This window comes from Phocoena sinus, chromosome 11, assembly GCF_008692025.1.
Source record: "Phocoena sinus isolate mPhoSin1 chromosome 11, mPhoSin1.pri, whole genome shotgun sequence".
Classification (NCBI taxonomy): Eukaryota; Metazoa; Chordata; class Mammalia; order Artiodactyla; family Phocoenidae; genus Phocoena; species Phocoena sinus.
Genome location: NC_045773.1, coordinates 59,435,446 through 59,458,271, shown reverse-complemented (window position 1 = coordinate 59,458,271; position 22,826 = coordinate 59,435,446). Strand labels below are relative to the sequence as shown.

General features: G+C 40.1%; 1 protein-coding gene across 3 annotated transcripts in view; it reads left to right on the top strand.

The window, feature by feature from the left end:
- The window catches only part of PRIM2 (DNA primase subunit 2), a 333,687-nt gene that overhangs the window by 187,240 nt on the left and 123,621 nt on the right, over window positions 1–22,826 (top strand). For all 3 annotated transcript variants that reach the window (XM_032649617.1, XM_032649618.1, XM_032649619.1), the window contains exon 8: window positions 13,627–13,694. In XM_032649617.1, coding sequence (XP_032505508.1) covers window positions 13,627–13,694 — 68 coding nt within the window. The remainder of the gene's footprint in view (window positions 1–13,626; window positions 13,695–22,826) is intronic.

Here is a 22,826-nt window from a genome sequence, read left to right as displayed (position 1 = left end):
GACCTATAAATTGTGTGTCTCTTAGAACATATACATGCTAAGGCATATGTATGGAATCTAAAAAAAAAAAGTGGTACTGATGAACCTAGTGGCAGGGCAGGAATAAAGATGTAGACATAGAAAATGGACTTGAGGACACGGGGCAGGGAGAGGGAAGCTGGGGCGAAGTGAGAGTAGCATTGACATATATATGCTGCCAAATGTAAAATAGCTAGCTAGTGGGAAGCAGCAGCATAGCACAGGGAGATCAGCCCCGTGCTTTGTGACCACCTAGAAGGGTGGGATAGGGAGGGTGGGAGGGAGGCTCAAGAGGAAGGGGATATGGGGATATATGTATGTATATGACTGATTCACTTTGTTGTACAACAGAAACTAACACAGTATTGTGAAGCAATTATACTCCAATAAAGGTGTATTAAAAAATGAGTATATGCATAAGCATGAATTGTGCATCTTCAATTTAGTAGAAAAGGGTTGGTGTGCTTGATGTTAAGTTGATACTCTCTGGCAGTTAGGAAGTGCAGGAGGAGCCATCTCAACTCCTGTATGAAGTGAGGAGAACGTAAAGACATTTTGAAAAGCATTCCCTATGTTTTTCATTAAAAAACACACCTATCAGAAATTTGTCAGCCACACAAAAACCTGCACACAGATGTTTTTAGCAGCTTTAATCCTAATTGCTAAAACTTGGAAGCAACCAAGATGTCCTTCAGGTGGTGAATGGAAAAAAAACTGGTACATCCAGATGAAATGAGCTATCAAGCCATGAAAAACATGGAGGAAGCATCAGTGTTCATTACTGAGTGAAAGAAGCCAGTCTAAAAAGGCTACATCCTGTATGATTCCAACTCTGTGACATTCTAGAAAAGGCAGAACTATGGATACAGTAAAAAGATCAGTGGTTACCAGAAATTAGGGGGGAGGAAAGGATGAATGGGTGGAACACAGAGATTTTAGGGCAGTGAGACTGTTCTCTGTGATACTACAGTGGTGGGTAAATGTCATTATGTGTTTGTCCAAACCCATAGAATGTACAATAGCAAAAGTGAACCCTCTGTAACCCTAGATAAACTCTGGACTTTGGGTGCTAATGATGTGTCAGTATAGGTTCATCAGTTGTAATAAACGTACCAATTTCATGGGGGTGTCAGGGAGGCTATGCGTGTGAGGGGCAGAGGGTGTATGGGAAACCTTGTACCTTCCTCTCAGTTTTGCTGTGAATCTAACTAAAACTGCTCCAAAAAATAAAGTCTGTTAAAAATAAAAAGGAAAAAAAACCCAAACCAGAACAAAAACTACCTAAATTTGGAGTCTTTGTGAATGGATATGAATGCCCTACCCTAATATCACCGGAAGAGTCTATTCTGCTTTGAGTGGAAGAAGATTATATGAAAAAAAGGGTCTGCCTTGTGCTGATCACCTATCTTGGATTTCTTTTAAGGCACAGCTTTGATAGGAGTGCACGTGTTCATTCCTCCTGGGTTTGTAAGGAAGCTGAAGTGAGTGGTAGAGGGTGAAAACACCAGAGAACAAAATGGAGCAATATTTTCGAAGTGAGCATTGTTTTCCTGTCATTTTTATGTGTTTTAGTTTAGCCAGTGTTGGGTGAGCAGTTCAGAGAGAAGGGATTTATTATTTTCAAATGAAGCCACTCTCTTGTTCTTCATTTTCAACTGATTGCATCACCCTTGTTTTCCACAGGTCTGCTGACTCTTTAAAAGCCGTTTTCTGTGTTCCTTACATGCTTATTAACTCCTTGTGTATTCTCGTTCCCTCCCTTCATGCCCATCATCTGAAGAGGGAAATCATGAAAAATTTTTTCTTACTATAGGCCCTGTTCACAAATATGACTTCACAATTGCCACTGGCTGGCAGCAGACTCTCCTTTAGGATTTTAAGAGCAACAGTCAGCCTCACAACTGGTGGCAGAGTGCTTTCCTCAGGGAACGTTTTTTTCAACGTTGTTCCAAGTGTGCGAGAAAAGAGTTAAATTAGAGGAGCTGCTGGTTGTATTCTCATTCTCTCCCTTCCTCACCCTTCTCTCTTCCTCCCTCCCTTCCCACCCCCACAAACCTGTAATTGCATAAAATCAGTATTATTTTGGCAGAATTCCTCATTTCTCTCTCCCAATGGGGAAGCACATACCCGGCAGGTCTCCAGGGCAGACGTTGCCATGGGTCCTGTTCTCCCCTGGGTGGGGCTTGAACCCTGAGCTCTAAGCAGCACTGCCACTGACATTCCTGCCTTATGCACATTCCCTGGGAAACCCAGCCCTTCCATGGTGTATCCGCTGCTTGTGTGCTGATCACGCCTAAATCTACACCCTCAGCTCCACACCCTCTCCTGGGCTCTAAATCCATATATGTTTCGTTGCCTCTTGGATATTCAAAGGCACCTCAAATTCAGCATGCCTAAAACTAGGAATTTTCTTTCCTCTCTGGATCCTCCTCTTCCTGTGGCCACTGTATTGCAATTAATAGAACAGTCAGCCCACCAGATGTCCTCTGTCACTCCTTCTGTTGTGGGCATGAAGTTATGCGGAGAATTTCTCCTTATTTCCTTTCTTTTGCTGCTGCCTTGTTCTGGATCATGGGTCCCTGGATGGCCCTCTTCCAAGCCATTCCTCTCCCTTTGAAAAAATCCCTCAGCCCTCCTTCCCTCCCTCCCCTGAACTATACTTCACACACAAATGTATGCAAAATAATGTAACAAACGCCCTTGTACTGATCTCCAGGATCATAATTCTAAAGGTTACTTTTTCCATGCTGATCTAATTTCAGCGGGACGTCTAGACATTGTTTTCTGTGTTTGCCTTACTCTTGAAAAGATCTCAGAACCTTGAATGCTGTACAGCCAGGCTTTTCCATTCTTGAGTAGATTAATTTTCTAATTGCTGTTTGGGTTTCGTTTTCAAAACTTTACGTCCTTTTTGGGGTAGGAATGTTTCAAGACAAATATTTTGGACTCCTTTTCAAAATAACTTATCCACCAGAAACTGTAATAGTTAGCAGTAATATCTCAAAAAGCGTTTACCCCAGCACTTTAGTTTCAGCATTGTTATATAAACGACACAGGACTTTTTTTTACCAGTCTCCGACTGGTTTCTATGTGGCTTGTGCAGTGGCAGGTAGCTGTCCCATGGGTCCTGGTCTCGCATGGGCTGTGTGTGCAGTACCTCGTGCTCAGGCCTGAGGATGCTGTTTCCTCAGGAGGAAACTACGAGGTGGGCCAGACACCTCCAGACTCACTTTTACTTTTTGTGCCTTTGCATCTGTGTGGTTTTTTTTTTTTAATTTATTTATTTTTTAAATTTATTTTTGGCTGCATTGGGTCTTCGCTGCTGCACGGGCTTTCTCTAGTTGCGGCAAGCGGGGGCTACCTCGGGCTTCTCATTCCAGTGGCTTCTTTTGTTGTGGAGCACGGGCTCTAGGCGCACGGGCTTCAGTAGTTGTGGCACGTGTACTCAGTAGTTGTGGCTCATGGGCTGTAGAGCGCAGACTCAGTAGTTGTGGAGCACAGGCCTAGCTGCTCCATGGCATGTGGGATCCTCCCGGACCAGGGATCAAACCCGTGTCCCCAGCATTGGCAGGCGGACTCTTAACCACTGCGCCACCAGGGAAGCACCTCATCTGTGTGGTATTTAATGTCATTAAAAGAATTATTAGTTGGAAAAGTGCATTATTATTTTTTGTACACAAATATATGGCAAAATGCAAGATTTACTCAATGATAGTAATCTTTGAAATGAGATTTATTTAAGAATGAGTAGTTTATAATGCTGAAAAACAGCACAAACCTTGCATTGATTAATTCAGTGTGCTAGATGTATTGTTAATAATGAAAAGACATCTTAAGAGCTCACCTCTGACCTCTCAACAATAAGAAATAAGGTACATTTTATGCCAACTTTTATTAATGTTACCATGAAACAGCCCTAACTCATACACCCCATTTAGGCTTTGCAGATGTAAACTCTGATAGATCTTCTTTCTCTTTCATTGTTGGTGATTTGTGTGTCAAGGACATTGTTGTATTTTCTATCAAAACAAAGAAACAACTAAGACATATCTGGAAACCAAAGTCTATTTAAACTAGACGAATACTCATTTCAGGTTGTAGAGGAAAGAAAGTCCTTAATGCTGAAAATCTTGTCATGACTGTGTATTGCTTTCTTGGAAGGCTGACAGTTGTGATTTATTAGTTTTGATTTAGATTTAGTTTTGCTCAAAGCAGGAATTTGAAAAGCTTTAGCTGTGAAAAGTATATAGATTTTTTTTTTATGGTTATCAATTTTTTTACTGAAGTCTAGTTGATTTACAATGTGTTAATTTCTGCTGTATAGCAGAGTGATTCAGTTATATATATATACATTCTTTTTTAAAATATTTTTTTCCATTATGGTTTATCATAGAATATTGAATATAGTTATATGTGGAATCTAAGATATGACACAAATGAACTTAAATATAATTTTTTTCATCAATTAATGGAATTACACAGTTGCAAGTTTTTGGCCCCTCATAGCCCAGGGGATATAGTAATAGCTACTTGGGCTCAGAGAGAAATTCCAGAAGAAATGATAGAGCCTGCAGTCCCTAAAATGAAGTTTATATTCTGTCAGCAAAAGGTCAGTAGACAGCTTTGCCACTTTAAAGAGCTTTGGAATAGCTTTATTATCTAATCTCCTTAACATGAAGAGATGTGTGCTCTTTTTGAAAATGCTGATTGTTTATTCTTCTCAGTGATTCAAACTTGAAAATAAGGTGTGGGGGTTGGGAAGGGGTGGGGAGAGAATCAAATCGTTGAGTATATGTGTTCCAGAAACTGGAGTAGTGGCCCATTTCTTCCTGATCTGCTGCCACCATGTCTGTTGGAGATGGCTGAGCTGTCGTTCTGCACCATGTTTCAGAAATTCGGCCCAAGAGGAGGATTTTAAGAAGCTGTCTGATGAAAGAATTGGTGTGATGAAGTTAGCCTGCGAGCCTGAGGGAATTTTAAGTGGTTTTAATTTGGGGAGTGGGTAACTTTCATTTTGAAAATTTCACTCCAGCAAGACAAGAAGGGAGGGAGAAACATAGTGAAGATGCTATATCCACAGTTCAGGATAAAGGGAATGCAGGCTCAAATGGAGATAGGTGTATGATTGAGATATATTTCCAATGTGGAATGTAGAGACATTTAGGAGTATTTTGCTGGTGTTTCTGTTTGCTTGCTTTCATTCAGAAAACATGGGTTGATCAGAAATTGTGCTACACAGATTGACAGAAGTAACTCCTAGTCTGTCTGCTCCATTTTCAGAAAATTGACTTTTGAAATATCTAGATAAGTTATTTTAATCTTTTTAGAGCATAGCTCTGTTTCTGAGTCATGAAACCTCTTGAACAATGAAAATGATACTTTGTAAGGGGATTTGACATTAGCAGATATAGGGTGTAGTAAAGTGTCTTGTTTATAAAACCTTTATAACATATGTCATGAAATACTAGACTTAACATTTCTCCGGGATACTGAGAATCTTTTGGTTGCACTAAATTGCAGCAGACTGTCTCACTTTATTGTATTTTAAATTAATAACTGTTCACATGTATTGACTCACAAAATTGGGAATGTTTCTCTGTTATTACTAGATACGATTTAATAAAATGACTTCATATTTGGCATTTTGGTCAACATGTTTTCACAAATATAGTATTTATTAGATGTTTTTAAAGTGACAGTTTTATTTGCATAACATTGAAAATTAAGTTTGAATTAAATTAATTGATGAATTACTTTTAATTAACAAAATAATTAGGATACCCTATATAAAACCAAAGGATATCCTTCAGTTTCTTTTTTAGTTTTAGGAAGGTTCTCTTTTGTGAATTATCAAATGATTTATTAGTAGAATACAAGAGCTATGTATACTTGAATCCAGAAGAAATCTATCCTTTACATTTGTTTTGGTGGTTTATTTAGGTGACTTCAAGGTATCTAATTACTTTGAATATTTTTAATTTCTTTGTTTCACATTCTTATAGCATAAGAGGGCTTTCTCAAGAACAGAGACAAATATAGAGATACACAGAGATAAGATTTTAATATTATTGCACTAAAGTATATCAGAGGCTCACATTTCCATGATATACTGTCGACCTGACACACAGTAATTGAGAAATAAGGCTTGGCTCTTACATTTTGTTTCCTAGATCCCCTGGGGGTCACATTTCAAAGTTAAGTACTTTGAGTTGCCTTGTTATGTTTATAAGGTATTCTTGGTTACTTTTTTTGCTGTACGCAGGCCTCTCACTGTTGTGCCTCTCCGTTGCGGAGCACAGGCTCCAGACATGCAGGCCCAGCGGCCATGGCTCACAGGCCCAGCCGCTCTGCGGCATGTGGGATCTTCCCGGACCGGAAGATCCGTGTCCCCTGCATCGGCAGGCGGACTCTCAACCACTGCACCACCAGCGAAGCCCTCTTGGTTTCTTATAGTAACATGGTCGTCGAAATGAAGGAATGCATTTGTGTGTGTATGTATGTGTGTACATACACTTCCGTGTGTAACCAGTTTCACAGTGACTTAGCTATAAATGAAAGTCTCTCTCCCCAATTTCTTCATCATCCCAGGATTCAGTGCTGTAAGGTTGGTTGCTGTAAATTTAGAAGTTTTTCCATTTTTATTTGTAAAGATAATATTTTCATGGCTAGAGGTTTTTTCATGAGCTCAGGTAGATACTCCCCTCTTATTCTTTGTTTTGTCTCCTTTTTCTTTACTTCCAAACTCAGGGACATACTCTACAAACCTAGGGTCATATGGATAGCTTTTATCACAGAATGGATCAGATTTCTATACAATTCTTTGATTAAACAAAGAACAGTGGGGAGGACCTTCAAGATGGCAGAGGAGTAAGACTTGGAAATCACCTTCTCCCACAAATATAAAAAAATACATCTATATGAGGAATAACTCCTACAGAACACCTACTGAATGCTGGCAGAAGACCTCAGACTTCCCAAAAGGGAAGAAACTCCCCACGTCCCTGGCCGTGTGGCTGACAGGGTCTTGGTGCTCGGGCTGGCTGTCAGGCCTGAGCCTCTGAGGTGGGAGAGCCGAATTCAGGACATTGGACCATGAAGGACCTCCCAGCCCCATGTAATGTCAATTGGCAAGAACTCTCCCAGAGATCTCCATTTCAACACTAAGACCCAGCACACCCAACGGTCAGCAAACTCCAGTGCTGGACGCCCATGCCAAACAACTAACAGGACAGGAACACAACTGCACCTATTAGCAGAGACGCTGCCGAAGATCATACTAAGTTCACAGACACCCAAAAACACACCACAGGATGTGGCGTAGCCCACCAGAAAGACAAGATCCAGCTTCATCCACCAGAACACAGACACTACTCCCCTCCACCAGGAAGCCTACACAACCCACTGAACCAACCTTACCCACTGGGGCAGACCCCAAAAACAACAGGATCTGTGAACCTGCAGCCTGCGAAAAGGAGACCCCAAACACAATAAGGTAAGCAAAATGAGAAGACAGAAACACAGCAGATGAAGGAGCAATGTAAAAAACCCACCAGATGAAATGAATGAAGAGGAAATAGGCAGTCTACCTGAAAAGAATTCAGAATAATGATAGTAAAGATGATCGAAAATCTTGGAAATAGAATGGAGAGAATACAAGAAACATTAACAAGGACCTACAAGAACTAAAGAGCAAAATAAACAATGATGAACAACACAATAATTGAAATTAAAACTTCTCTAGAAGGACTCAACAGTAGAATAACTGAGGTACAAGAACGGATAAGTGACTGGAAGATAAAATAGTGGAAATAACTACCGCAGAACAGAATAAAGAAAAAAGAATGAAAAGAATTGAGGACAGTCTCAGAGACCTCTGGGACAACATTAACACACCAACATTCGAATTATAGGGGTCCCAGAAGAAGAAGAGAAAAGAAAGGGACTGAGAAAATATTTGAAGAGATAATAGTTGAAAACCTCCCTAATATGGGAAAGGAAGTAGTCAATCATGTCCAGGAAACACAGAGAGTCCCATACAGGATAATCCAAGGAGAAACACACCAAGACACATATTAATCAAACTGTCAAAAATTAATACAAAGAAAACATATTAAAAGCATCAAGGGAAAAGCAACAATTAACATACAAGGAATCCCCATAAGGTTAAGAGCTGATCTTTCAGCACAAACTCTGCAAGCTGGAAGGGAGTGGCAGGACATATTTAAAGGGATGAAAGGGAAAAACCTACAAACAAGATTACTCTACCCAGCAAGGATCTCATTCAGATTCCACAGAGAAATTAAAACCTTTACAGACAAGCAAAAGCTAAGAGAATTCAGTACCACCAAACCAGCTTCACAGCAAATGCTAAAGCAACTTCTCTAGGCAGGAAACACAAGAGAAGGAAAAGACTTTAATAACAAACCCAAAACAAGTAAGAAAATGGTAATAGGAACAAACATATCGATAATTACCTTAAATGTAAATGGACTAAATGCTCCAACCAAAAGACATAGACTGGCTGAATGGATACAAAAAGAAGACCCATATATATGCTGTCTACAAGAGACCCACTTCAGACCTAGGTATACATACAGCCTGAAAGTGAGGGGATGGAAAAAGATATTGCATGCAAATGGAAATCAAAAGAAGGCTGGAGTAGCAATTCTCATATTAGACAAAATAGACTTTAAATAAAGACTATTACAAGAGACAGAGAAGGACACTATATAATGATCAAGGGATCAATCCAAGAAGAAGATATAACAACTGTAAATATTTATGCATCCAACATAGGAGCACCTCAATACATAAGGCAACTGCTAACAGCCATAAAAGGGGAAATTGACAGTAACACAATCGTAGTAGGGGACTTTAACTCCCCAGTTTCACCAATGACAGATCATCCAAAATGAAATAAAATACGGAAACACAAGCTTTAAATGATACATTAGGGCTTCCCTGAGTGGCGCAGTGGTTGTGAGTCAGCCTGCCGATGCAGGGGACATGGGTTCGTGCCCCAGTTGGGAAGATCCCATAAGCCGCGGGCGGCTAGGGCCCGTGAGCCGATGGCTTCTGAGCTTGCACGTCCGGGAAGCCTGTGCTCCGCAACCGGAGAGGCCACAACAGTGAGAGGCCCGTGTACACACAAAAAAAAAAAAAAAAAAAAAAAAAGATACATTAAACAAGATGGGCTTAATATTTATAGGGACATTCCATCCAAAAACAGCAGAATATACTTTCTTCTCAAGTGCTCATGGAACATTCTTCAGGATAGATCATATCTTGGGTCACCAAATCAAGCCTTGGTAAATTTAAGAAAATTGAAATCGTATCAAGTAATCTTTTCCAACTGCAACACTATGAGACTAGTTATCAATTACAGGAAAAGATCTGTAAAAAATACGACACATGGAGGCTAAACAGTACACTACCAAATAACCAAGAGATCACTGAGGAAATCATGAGAATACTTAGAAACAATGACACTGAAAACAAGATGACCCACAACCAATGGGATTGCAGCAAAGCAGTTCTAAAAGGGAAGTGTGTAGCAATACAATCCTACCTCAAGAAACAAGAAAAATCTCAAATAAACAACCTAACCTTACACCTAAAGCAGTTAGAGAAAGAAGAACGAAAGAAACCCAAAGTTAGCAGAAGGAAAGAAATCATAAAAATCAGGTCAGAGGGCTTCCCCTGGTGGTGCAGTGGTTGAGGGTCTGCCTGCCAATGCAGGGGACATGGGTTTGGTGCCCCGGTCTGGGAAGAGTTCCACATGCCGCGGAGCGGCTGGGCCCGTGAGCCATGGCCGCTGACCCTCGCGCATCCGGAGCCTGTGCTCCGCAACGGGAGAGGCCACGACAGTGAGAGGCCTGCGTACCGAAAAAAAAAAAAAATCAGGTCAGAAATAAATGAAAAAGAAATGAAGTGAATGATAGCAAAGATCAATAAAACTAAAAGCTACTTCTTTGAGAAGATAAACAAAATTGATAACCATTAGCCAGACTCTTCAAGAAAAAAAGGAGAAGACTCAAATCAACAGAATTAGAAATGAAAAAGGGAAGTAATAACTGACACTGCAGAAATACTAAAGGATCATGAAGAGATTACTGCAAGCAACTCTATTTCAATAAAATGGACAACCTGGAAGAAATGACAAATTCTTAGAAAAGCACAACCTTCGGAGACTGAACCAGGAAGAAATAGAAAATATAAACAGAGCAATCACAAGCACTGAAATTGAAACTTTGGATTAAAAATCTTCCAACAATACAAAAGCCCAGGGCCCAGATCGCTTCACAGGCGAATTTTATGAAACATTTAGAGAAAAGCTAACACCTATCCCTTCTCAAACTCTTCCAAAGTATAGCACACTCATTCTACAAGGCCACCATCACCCTGATACCAAAACCACACAAGGATGTCACAAAGAAAGAAAACTACAGGCCAATATCACTGATGAACATAGATGCAAAAATCCTCCACAGAATAATGGCAAACAGAATCCAACAGCACATTAAAAGGATCATATACCATGATCAAGTGGGGTGTATCCCAGGAATGCAATGATTCCTCAATATACCACAAATCAATCAATGTGATACACCATATTAACAAATTGAAGGATAAAAAACCATACGATCATCTCAGTAGATGCAGAAAAAGCTTTTGACAAATTTCAACACCCATTTGTGATAGAAAGCCTCCAGAAAGTAGGCATAGAGGGAACTTACGTCAACATAATAAAGGCCATATATGACAAAACCCACAACAGACATTATTCTCAGTGGTGAAAAACTGAAAGCATTTCCTCTATGATCAGGAACAAGACAAGGTTGCCCACTCTCACCACTGTTATTCAACATAGTTTTGGAAGTTTTAGCCACAGCAGTCAGAGAAGAAAAAGAAAGAAAAGAAATCCAAATCGGAAAGAAGAAGTAATACTGTCACTGTTTGCAGATGACATGATACTATACATAGAGAATCCTAAAGATGCTACCAGAAAACTACTAGAGCTAATCAATGAATTTGATAAAGTAGCAGGATACAAAATGAATGCACAGAAATCTCTGCATTCCTATACACTAATGATGAAAAATCTGAAAGAGAAATTAAGGAAGGCACTCCCATTTATCACTGCAACGAAAGAATAAAATACCTAGGAATAAACCTACCTAAGGAGACAAAAGACCTGTATGCAGAAAACTATAGGACACTGGTGAAAGAAATTAAAGACGATACAACAGAGGGAGAGATATGCCATGTTTCTTGGGTTGGAAGAATCAACATTGTGAAAATGACTGTCCTACCCAAAGCAATCTACAGATTCAGTGCAATCCCTATCAAACTACCACTGGCATTTTTCACAGAAGTAAAACAAAAAATTTCACAATTTGTATGGAAACACAAAAAGACCGCAAATAGCCAAAGCAATCTTGAGAAAGAAAAACAGGAGGTGGAGCAATCAGGGTCCCTGACTGTACTACAAAGCTACAGTAATCAAGACAGTATGGTACTGGCACAGAAACAGAAATGATAGATCAATGAAACAGGATAGAAAGCCCAGAGGTAAACCCACACACATATGGTCACCTTATATTTGATAAAGGAGGCAAAGAATATACAACGGAGAAGAGACAGCCCCTTCAATTAGTGGTGCTGGGGAAACTAGACAGCTACATTTAAAAGAATGCATTTAGAACACTCCCTAACACCATACACAAAATAAACTCAAAATGGACTAAAGTCCTAAATGTAAGGCCAGACACTATCAAACTCTTAGAGGAAAACAGGCAGAATGCTCTATGACATAAATCACAGCAAGATCCATTTTGACCCACATCCTAGAGAAATGTAAGTAAGAACAAAAATAAGTGGACCTAATGAAACTTCAAAGCTTTGCACAGCAAAGGAACCCTAAAGAAGATGAAAAGATAACCTTAGAATGGGAGAAAATATTTGCAAAATGAAGCAACTGACAACGGATTAATCTCCAAAATATACAGGCAGCTCATGCAGCTCAATAGCAAAAAAACAAACCACCCAATCAATAAATGGCCCAAAGACCTAAATAGACATTTCTCCAAATAAGGGTATACAGATTGCCAACAAACACATGAAAGGATGCTCAACATCACTAATCATTAGAGAAATGCAAATCAAAACTACAATGAGGGTATCACCTCACACCAGTCAGAATGGCCATCATCAAAAAGTCTACAGACAATAAATGCTGGAGAGGGTGTGAAGAAAAGGGAACCCTCTTGTACTGTTGGTGGGAATGTAAATTGATATAGCCACTATGGAGAACAGTATGGAAGTTCCTTAAAAAACTAAAAATAGAACTACCATACGACCTAGGCAATCCCACTACTGGGCATATGCCCTGAGAAAACCGTAATTAACAAAGAATCATGGGGCTCCCCTGGTGGTGCAGTGGTTGGGGGTCTGCCAGCCGATGCAGGGGACGCGGGTTCGTGCCCCGGTCCAGGAGGGCCCATGTGCCGTGGAGCATCTGGGCCCCTGGGCCATGGCCACTGGGCCCTGCACATCTGGAGCCTGTGCTCCACAGCGTGAGGGGCCACAGCGGTGAGAGGCCCGTGTACTGCAAAAAAATAAAGAGTCATGTACCACAATGTTCACTGCAGCATTGTTTACAATAGCCAGGACATGGAAGCAACCTAAGTGTCCATCAACAGATGAATGGATATGATGTGGCACATATATACAAATGGAATATTGGCCATAAAGAGAAATGAAATTGAGTTATTTGTAGTGAGGTGGATGGACCTAGAGTCTGTCATACAGAGTGAAGTAAGTCAGAAAGAGAAAAAAACAAATACCATATGCTAAAACATATATATGGAATCTGCAAAAAAACTGCTTCTGATGAACCTAGGGGCAGGATAGGAATAAAGACACAGATGCAGAAAATGGACTTGAGTACACAGGGAGGGTGAAGGGTAAGGTGGGGACGAAGTGAGAGAGGGCCATTGACATATATACACTACCAAATGTAAAACAGAGAGCTTGCGGGAAGCAGCCGCATAGCCCAGGGAGATCAGCTTCGTGCTTTGTGACCACCTAGAGGGGTGGGATAGGTAGGGTGGGAGGGAGACACAAGAGGGAGGGGATATGGGGATATATGTATATGTATAGCTGATTCACTTTGTTATACGGCAGAAACTAACACAACATTTTAAGTAATTATACTCCAATAAAGATGTTAAAAAAAAACAAACAAAAAAAACAGTGTTCTTACATTTTAGGCACCCCCCATCTCCTTCCGCTCTCCGGGTCCTCATTTTTTTTTTTTTTTTTTTTTTTTTTGCGGTACGCGGGCCTCTCACTGTTGTGGCTTCTCCTGTTGCAGAGCACAGGCTCTGGACGCGCAGGCTCAGCAGCTATGGCTTGCGGGCCCAGCTGCTCCACGGCATGTGGGATCTTCCTGGACCGGGGCACGAACCCGTGTCCCCTGCATCGGCAGGCGGACTCTCAACCACTGTGCCACCAGGGAAGCCCCGGGTCCTCATGTTGCATGTAGTTCAGATGGAGTTCAGTCCTGAGGCGTTTGCTGTGGTTACTCACCCCCTTCTCTGCTTTCAGTTAACAGCCAGGTCCTTGCCCGCTGTGCAGTCGGATGAGAGACTCCAGCCTCTGCTCAACCACCTCAGGTATACAAAGGCCCAGCCTGTCAAACTTGTAAATCCACCTGCATTACAGTGGTGTTAAAGCCTCTTCGATGTCTAAAAACTTTACAAAGCCTTTCTTTTTTCTTTTTTTTGTCATTCTCTGATTTAAGTTGAAGTTCCTAGTGCAATGCACTTGTTACCCTTGACTTCAGGGTAGTATAGAAAGTTCTTTTAATTCTGTAAAAGTATGTAGAACTGGTTGATAAGTTGAAGTTAAAATGAGTAGTGATGACTGAGTTCAGAAAGATCTCAAAGGAATGAGCTATTGCTTAATTAACTGCGAGGCTAAGACAAACTATGGGAACCTGCTCATATTTTGTTGGGGGTAGTTGAAGTAAGTTATATTTGTTTTCTAAATACAAAAATAATTTATCCTCATTATTTAAAAAACAAACTTTGAAAATACAGGAAAGGAGGAGGAAAAACCTATCATCACTATTCAGAAATAATACTGCTTTCCTCTGTGCTGTTTTAAAACTGAGTGTTGTAATTATACTTTTATATAATTCCACTATTTTTTCATTTTTTCTGTTACTAAAATCTGTCCACAAACATAGTTTTTCATGATTATAGGATATTTTCTTGTATGGGTGTCCTATAGTATATTTATCATTCTTTGGGGAGCATTAGACCATTTTTCATTCTTTCACTAGTGTAAAAAATGTGGTATGTAAATCTTTATCTGTATTTTTGATTGTTTCCTTAGCATGGGTTTTCAGAAGTGGAATTTGTGAAAGCATATGAACCCTTTTAAGATTTAAGCATATTTATTTCTTTTTCAAAAACCTTATTCTACTTGTGTTTTCATATAAGATCCCCCATGTTGCTGTACTCTGAACAAGAAGGGGAGCTAAAACAGTTGCTAATTTAATAGGTTTACCATAGAGATACTGTTGGTATCATGTACTTTGCACTGATAATTATTAAGAATGATTTTAAATCATTTTGTTATCCATTTTTTTTGAGGTGGGATTAACTATCTTTGCCCATTTATTGATAGCATCTTTTGATTATTTGATCTTACATACTTTAGATATAAAGGATAGTGACTCTTCGTTATATTTGTTACAAACTTTTTTTTTCTGAGAGTTTTTTATTATGTTGCATTATCCAACATACTTACATTTTCAAGTTATATGCAGCCAAGCACCTTTAGTGTTTTCCTCAATGGTTTCTTTTTATTTTTTTGAAACCTAGAATGCTACTGCTCCTGTCAGAAATTGGCATGGACGTTAATTTCCAGTGTCTTTCAGTGTTCTTCATTTTCCTCCTCTCCTGCCTCCCTGCTCCCTCTTTTCCCTCCTCTCCTGTCCTCCTCTCCAGTTGGGGAGGGTGGGGGTCCAGACTAACACTTCACCAGGGACTGAGTAGCATGAGTACTGTACAGTTGTTAAATTTCTGAGAGCTCTGTGTTAGTGAGTCACTCCCCTGCCCCCCTCTCCTCCAGTCTCAGCCTGAGCATCTCCTTCTGGTGGCCTCTTATCTTTGTCCGATTTGCCCTCTCTATTTCACATCACTGCTGCAGTCATTATATTATTCCTTGGAGTTTTAAAAGCATTCTTTCTCCTGCATTTCTTTCGGGATGAAGTGAGAACTTCGCAGTCCTGGCAGATAAGGTCCTTCTGGAAGGAGCTGGCCTGGCCCCTTTGGACTTTCTGTCAGTACTGACGCCCTGACTTCTCCTGCCAGCAGGTGCCCTGAAGCTTCTCCAGTGTGACATGCCCTTGCTCTCCTCAGTGCCCTTGCAGATAATTTCCTCCTGCCCGGAATGCTCTTTTCCCCTTCCTCCACCTCTGTGATTTGACTAATGTTGCTTGTTCTTGTTCGCCTCCTCTGATGAGCTCTCCCTGACCATTTGGTTCTCACCCTCCTCCCCTGCCCCATCTCCCTCTCAGGTGTTTTATTTGTGTTCCCATAATACTGCCTGGCTCCCCATGTTACAGAACCTATGATATTGTTAATCGCTTGTTTCCTTGCCTGATTTCTCCATTATAGTATGAGCTGCTCCAGAGCTGCTACAGTGCTTTTCATGATAGGTCTTTCATTATGTGTTTTGTGAATGAATGAATACGTGTTATACCAGTGATATTTTGTTGGTTTTTTTCTGCATAAGAGTTTTTATAATTTATAATAATCATATTGTTACAGTTCTTTCCCCTATAAAACCATTGGGTCAGAAGACATAGACCTAAAGGACTGGATCTCACATCTAGTCAGTGCTTGATTCTGTGAGATAATGTGGATTCTCCTTCCTCCACCCCAGTGTGGTCATTGTCAACTAGAGTTTAGATTAACTACTGACACGTCTTCTTGAGTCCTTGAAACTTGCACAAACTGTACATTCATTTAGGGCTTTCCTTCTCTGTGGAAGTCACTTGTGGCTGTTTGCTAAGCAACCAGGGCTAGATGCTACATGTAATATGCACCAACTGATGTTGCTTCTCTTATTATTATTATTAAACCAAATGGTTTCTTGTTTTTTTACCATGTCAGAGACATCTGTATGTAGGGTGGCAGCTGATGTGCATAGTTGGACACTTCCTGTTACAAAAAGTAACCTTGTGGAAAGGCTTTCAAGTATATTGAATTGTCTCTTGGCTGTCTAAATGTAATGTTTTTCTTTTACCTTCCTTTTGCTTAGGTCAAAATAGGAAAGAATACTGTTTGGCTTGAAAGATGCTAATGATAATCTTGTTAGGAAAAAATAATCATCATTGATTTGCATAAACTGTATAGTTTAAATATAACCTAGAAGGGGTGGTGGATATTAGGAGGTTGAAACTGAAATCATTATTAGATCTAATTTTGTTTAGTGCCTCTGATGATCAAAGAGGAATGATGAGTAGTGTTTTAATTAAGTTTGTCAATAAAACTAATTTGGGAGGTGATACCAATACCCACAAAAATTGAAGTAGCAATACAGAGAAATTCTCAAGTCATTTTACAGGACTTAGACATTCAAAGAGAATTAGTATAACACTTTGCCAACCTAATAATTTAGTATATTGCTTAACAATACATATCATTCTGAGAATGTAGAAGTGATGTGTCCAGATTTTCTTAGTTGAACCTAGTTATATAGTTAAAAGTTAAATTAACCACAGAAAGCATTTTGCTTCAATCTCTTATGGAAATGCAAGCTATTCGTTAGTAGCATCCATCAGTAACTGAGCACCTATTATGTGCCGGGGATTAAAAAAAAAAAATAAGACAATTTCTGTTCTCAAGGAATTTACAGTTTTGATTTCATTTGAGAGATAGGCACTTAAACACATTACAACATTTGTAACCTTTTGAATGGAATTAAACACAAAGTACATTTCCTTAAGTGATGAGGCCATGAAGTGGTTGTTTGGATTCCACACCCCCTAGCACAGTGGTGGCTCACAGTGGGGGCTCAGATGATTGGACTGAACTTTGATCTCACCTGGGGGAGGATGTTGTCAGTGACCGTGAAGGAGAGTAAAGGAGGACAAGGGGGTGAATTGGACTGCTGGGATCGTAGGTTCAGTGGGTTAAGACATTTTAAAGTTGAGATGCTGGTGGAGCATATGGGGGGTGTTTAGTAAGTAGCTGAATATAGACCCGCAGTTTTAGAGCGAGGTTTATAGAGAGACATTTGCTAATCTCCACTATATAGGGGTGGTTAAAATCAGGGGGATGGTTGAGACCACTCAGGGAGAGAATATAGAGTGACAAGAAAAGGGGAAATGGCCCTGAATAGAACCCATAGAAGTTAGTGTTTAAGTGACCTGTGATGGGCAGTGATGGAAGGAGGAGATGAGTTAAAAGGGAAGCCAGTAAAGACACCAGGGAGGAATCTCGAGTGAAACAGGAGCACAGCAAGGGGTGGTGGCATCAACAATGCTAAGGGAAAGCTTTCAGAAAGGTGAACACTGTTAAACGCGTAGGGAAGTCAGGTCAGAATCTCCTCACGTCAGTTGGATTAGGTGCATGGGAGCCATAGGTGGCTCAGCCCCCACCTTGCAGTGGTACAGATGCAAGTCTATCCCTGGGGTGGGGGTTGAGGAGGAAATGCGGAACGAGGCTGTGGGCATACAGGGAGCGTAGACTGCTCTTGGCAGAGCGAGGAGGAAAGGGGACTGTACCCATGAGTGTCATGGTTGAAGCAAGTGTTTCATTTTTCCCCGAAGACTGGAAAGGTGAGCAATGTTTATTGGTCAGGGAGAAACGAGGTTTATGGGAATAAGGAAATAATTGAAGGGGCAAGTATTTAGAAGAGGGAGGAGAACATGGGACCAAGAAATCAAACTGGCTAGTTTACAAAGTACTGTTCAAACTGGCTTTTTAGTTCACACTCAGAACACCCCAGTGAGGATGGTAGATGGTTGTTTGTCATTAATCCTATTTTAAAGTTTAGTGATGGAGCCTCAGGAAGTTCATGTTAAATTCTGAAATGCCAGAGAGAATTTGTGTAAATCATAATTTCTGCTCTCCTCAAGTCACATATCATTATATACATCATCTAATGAGTCCACATCTCAAGGTGACTTTACACATCCTCACACATCACTGCATTTTCTAGGGTGAATTATATCATGTACTGATTTTCTAATTTGGAGATATATAAAGGCCTTGGGATATGTTCCTGTAAATGTAGAAGTTTATTGTCTATATGTGTCTTTGCTACCCTAATGTTTGTACCTATGGGATAATATTTATAAAAATGTATTAGACTACCAAGGGTGTTTATGTTAAAGATTGTTATTTATTTATTTATTTTTGCGTTATGCGGGCCTCTCACTGTTGTGGCCTCTCCCATTGCGGAGCACAGGCTCCGGACGCGCAGGCTCAGTGGCCATGGCTCACGGGCCTAGCCGCTCCGCGGCATGTGGGATCTTCCCGGACCGGGGCACAAACCCATGTTCCCTGCATTGGCAGGCGGACTCTCAACCACTGCGGCACCAGGGAAGTCCTTTCCTTGTCTCTGGGAAGCCCAAGATTGTTATTTTTATTTATTGTATTATTTACAAATGCTAGGTGTAAATAGGTGAGACTGCAGAAGAAAACTTGTAGCCCACAATCTACATGTGATTACTTGGATATGATTTTTTTTTTCCTTAAAAATAATGCCTTTCCCCACAGTGTGTCTTCCTCCTTCACCTCTCCACCTCAAGATATGAAGTGAATATTGTTCTCATTTAATATTTTGCCAATAAATTTAATGATTTTCCAATTCTTTAATTAAAAATTAAAAATTAAAGAATTTCAAAACCATGTATTTGTTACACTATTTTTCCTAATTTTATTAGCATATTTCAACCTAAGAATAAAACAGAAATCAAGATAAGAGAAGCTAGCAAAGAGAAGCATTACCTGTAATAAATACTTGAACTGTATCACATGGATTAACTTGTAATGCATCCTGAATTTCTAAGCAGATGTTTATATTGACCTTTATTTGGAAATCATTTAAAATAATGAAAGCATCTTCCTTCAGTAGGTATTTTTTTTCCTTCAGTTGGTATTATTACCAACAATTATTTTGTAAATTTTTTTCCTAATGCAGTACATTTGGTTGATATGTACACATTTCTATTTATTCCTCTGAAGAATATGCTGACACAGATTTTATATCAGAAATGCAATCTCTGTAAGAAAGCTTTTCCCAATATCCATGGTGGTACAGTACCCAGTGTTTTCTTTTTGAATTACTTCTCATTTTGAAATCAGAAAATTGTTGGGCATTCATGTGTTAGGAAAGGTTTGGTAGATCAGGATGCCCACCAGGTGCGGGCTGACGTGAGAGCCTCATTAACGTGGTCCACGGGCTACAGCTGTTTGTCAGCTCTTCCTCATCACCTGTTTCTAAGCTCTGGCATTAACTTTAGGTTTATTTCCTTTTCTACATGCAGCAACATAAGCTTTTAGCTCAGTGATTATTGTGAAGGTGTTTCAGGTGTCTTGTAAGATATTAATAAATTAGAAAGAATGTGTTCTTTCCCATTATTTATGGTCTTTGAGTTATTTCTTTTTTCACGTTTGTATTGAAAATGTTTATGCCTTTTTAGAGATGTACTTTGTCAAGAGTGAGCATTTTATTAAAATCCTCCCATTGTGTTAAGGGCACTACAGTGGATAGTCTGTGTACAAAGATGCTAAGAGATGTGGTCCCTCAGCTCAAGATGTTTATATGCTAACAGGGAAAGAAGACCAATCTACACACACACACACACACGCACGCACGCACGCACGCACGCATGCGCAGCTGTACTGAAATAGTTGCTGCAGCTTAAACAAGCAGAGGAAGGAGAGAGGTGTATGTGGCTTATGTTACAAATTTTATGTCATTTAATTTTTTTGGTAAAATTTATAGTCACACTATATAAAATTTGGAAAAATAGAAGAAACGAATCCTGCTTCACTAATATAACCACTGCTAGGCTTTTGTTGTAATCTCTATATATTTTTACGTAATAATAATTTAAATGGTTAAACTTAAAAAAATTTATTTTCACTTAGTATGTCATACCCATGTAGTAAAGTAGAAGATTACTTTTCATGGCTCCATTTTTAAGTGACTTACAATATTCAGTTGAGGATAGATATATCTATCTTAACCGTTTCCATTTTACTGGGTATTCAGGCTTTTTTTTGGTTGAATAAAGCTGTGAAGAACAATTACAGAGTGTTAGCATCTTCTTTGTGGCCAGGTGAGGTCCACTGGGGAGAAGATATGCTGTGATGACTGCATTAAGAGGGATTGCAGCGGAGATGTTTCCCAGGAGACGGAGATAGGACAGAGAGCAGCAGCAGCCTAGGTGGCTTATAGCTTTACAGGGACAAGAGAGGCGAGAAAGTAGCCGCGTCCTTAGCAAGTGAACCAGTGACTTGAAGAAGACAGAATTCAGGATGCTGAATTTTAAACCTTATTGGTGTGTCTAGATTAGAAAATTTTGTTGTAGCCATAACAAATTACCACAAATTGAATGGATTAAAGCAGCACTCATTTTTATCATACAGTCCTGTAGGTCAGAAATCCCACATGGGCCTCCCGCAGCTAAAATCAAGATGCCAGCAGGGCTGTGGCTGTTGCTGGAAGCTCTGGGGCAGAGTGTGCTGCTAAAGCTTATGCATGTTGCTGGCTGAGTGCAGTTCCTTGTGGCAGGACTGAGATCCCCATTTCCTGGCGGGCTGTCAGCCAGGGGCCCACATTCCTTCCTCTGCTTCCCTGAGCCCCAGAGGCCTCTTTCTGGTCCTTGCGTGTGGTCCCCTCTCCGAGCCGGCAGCAGTGCATCAGTCCTTCTCATGTGTCAGAACTGACTTCTGCGACTGCATCTCTGCCCCCACCCTGAGAAAGCTTTCTGCTTTTACAGTCTCATGTAGTTACATTGCCCACCTGTATACCCAGGATAATTGCCCCATCTTAAGGTCCTTAATCTTAATTTCATCTGCAGAGTCCTTTTTCCCACATAACCTAACATATTCATGAGTGAACATCTTTGGAAGACCATTGATCTGCCTATTAACGTGAGGGTTTTCTCTTGGGAGGTTGAAAACAGCTTTTAACATCACTTTGCATCAGTTTTACAAGTAAACCATCACTCTTAATTTATATACAATACTAAATTTCCCTGGGGTTTGTAGTTACGTCACTTTGTTAGCTTAACATGTTTTAAAGTTAAAAAAGGGTTAACGATGATTTTTACAGAAATATAAAGTACTGATTTTCTTTTCAGTGATATAGAAAGAAGATAGGAAAGTCTTTCCTGTCTCTTCAACTGGCTATCTTGCCAAGGCAAATAGATACCTTTGTAAACAGTAGACTTTGTAATGAGGTTGTACGTAGTGGCTGTGACTTGTGGAGGTAAATACATGGTCACAAACCTTTATTCTAAGAGTTTGTTTTATTTATTATTAATTTAACACATATTAAGGGAACTACTTGGTGCCAGGCATGGTGTTAGGTTCTAGGGATACATGTTTATTTCTGTTCTTATAGGACTCAGTGTTGCTCAGAAAAGAGAGAATCTTAAAGTAATTATAGTAAATTATGATGGCTGTTAGCATAGTAGAGGTACCTGATTCTGTGGGGCACATAGCATCATGGAAATCACAGTAGAGGGACATGATTCTGTGAGCACACAGCCTTGCATGTCACAGTGTTCTTGCAGCTTGTTCCCAAGTAGAAATGTCAGATTTCTGTTGGCCCTCTGACTCCAAGGTTTCTTAGGGATTTATGGATTGTGGATGCTGTCAGTCTTCCTGGAAAGCAAAGTTTATGATTGTTTATGTTTTTCAAGTAGTTTCATTGTCTGTAGTTTTAAAATTTCGTATTCTTCACTCTTTGGGTTTCTTTAAAATATTGATTGTCCTCTAGTTAAGTAATAAAGAAAATTAGTTATTTTACAATGTGTTAGGCATAAAGCACTAACAAGGTACAAAATGATGACTATGCTATGGGAAACAATTTTCTTAAAAAGCCTGATAAAGCATTGTGGTAGTTACTGTAATATATTAGCAGCGAAAAAGTAATTTGTGTAGTGCTGTGCAGTAGAACTTTCTGTGGTGATGGAAGTGTTCTGTACCTGTGCCGTTCAACCCAGCAGCCAGCAGCTGCTTATGGCTGTTGAGTGCTTGAAGTATGGCTAGTGTGACTGAAGAACGCAGGTTGTAATTTTATTTTAATTAATTTAAATTTAAGTAGCCGGTTGTAGCTAATGGTTATTGGACTGGACAGCACGGTTCTCTGTCATATTTGAAATATGTTTACATAGTCATATATTTTTTAAAGTATAGTAATGGTTTCTAGATTAATGGATTTGGAGTTCCAAGTCTGAGGTGGCTGTGGACGTAGTTCTAAGGGCTTGCGGCCACTGAGGGGTCTGAGGTCCCTGAGCCGCAGCAGCCCTGTGCTTCTGGGTGTGGGCGTGTCCTCCTTGCCTCCGAGCTGCCCACCTGTGCAGGTGTTGCAGGAGGTCTAGTGCTCACGCTGCCCAGCTGGTGAGCTGGCGTTCTGTCCTGGGTCTTTCTGGGCCACCTGGTGCCACTTGTGGAAATCTTGTGAGTCTAAATGTTTAGTGAACCTAAGAAGACCCCCTGGCAACCAGGCACAATTCACAGTAAAAACAAAACACTTGATAGATTGGGCTG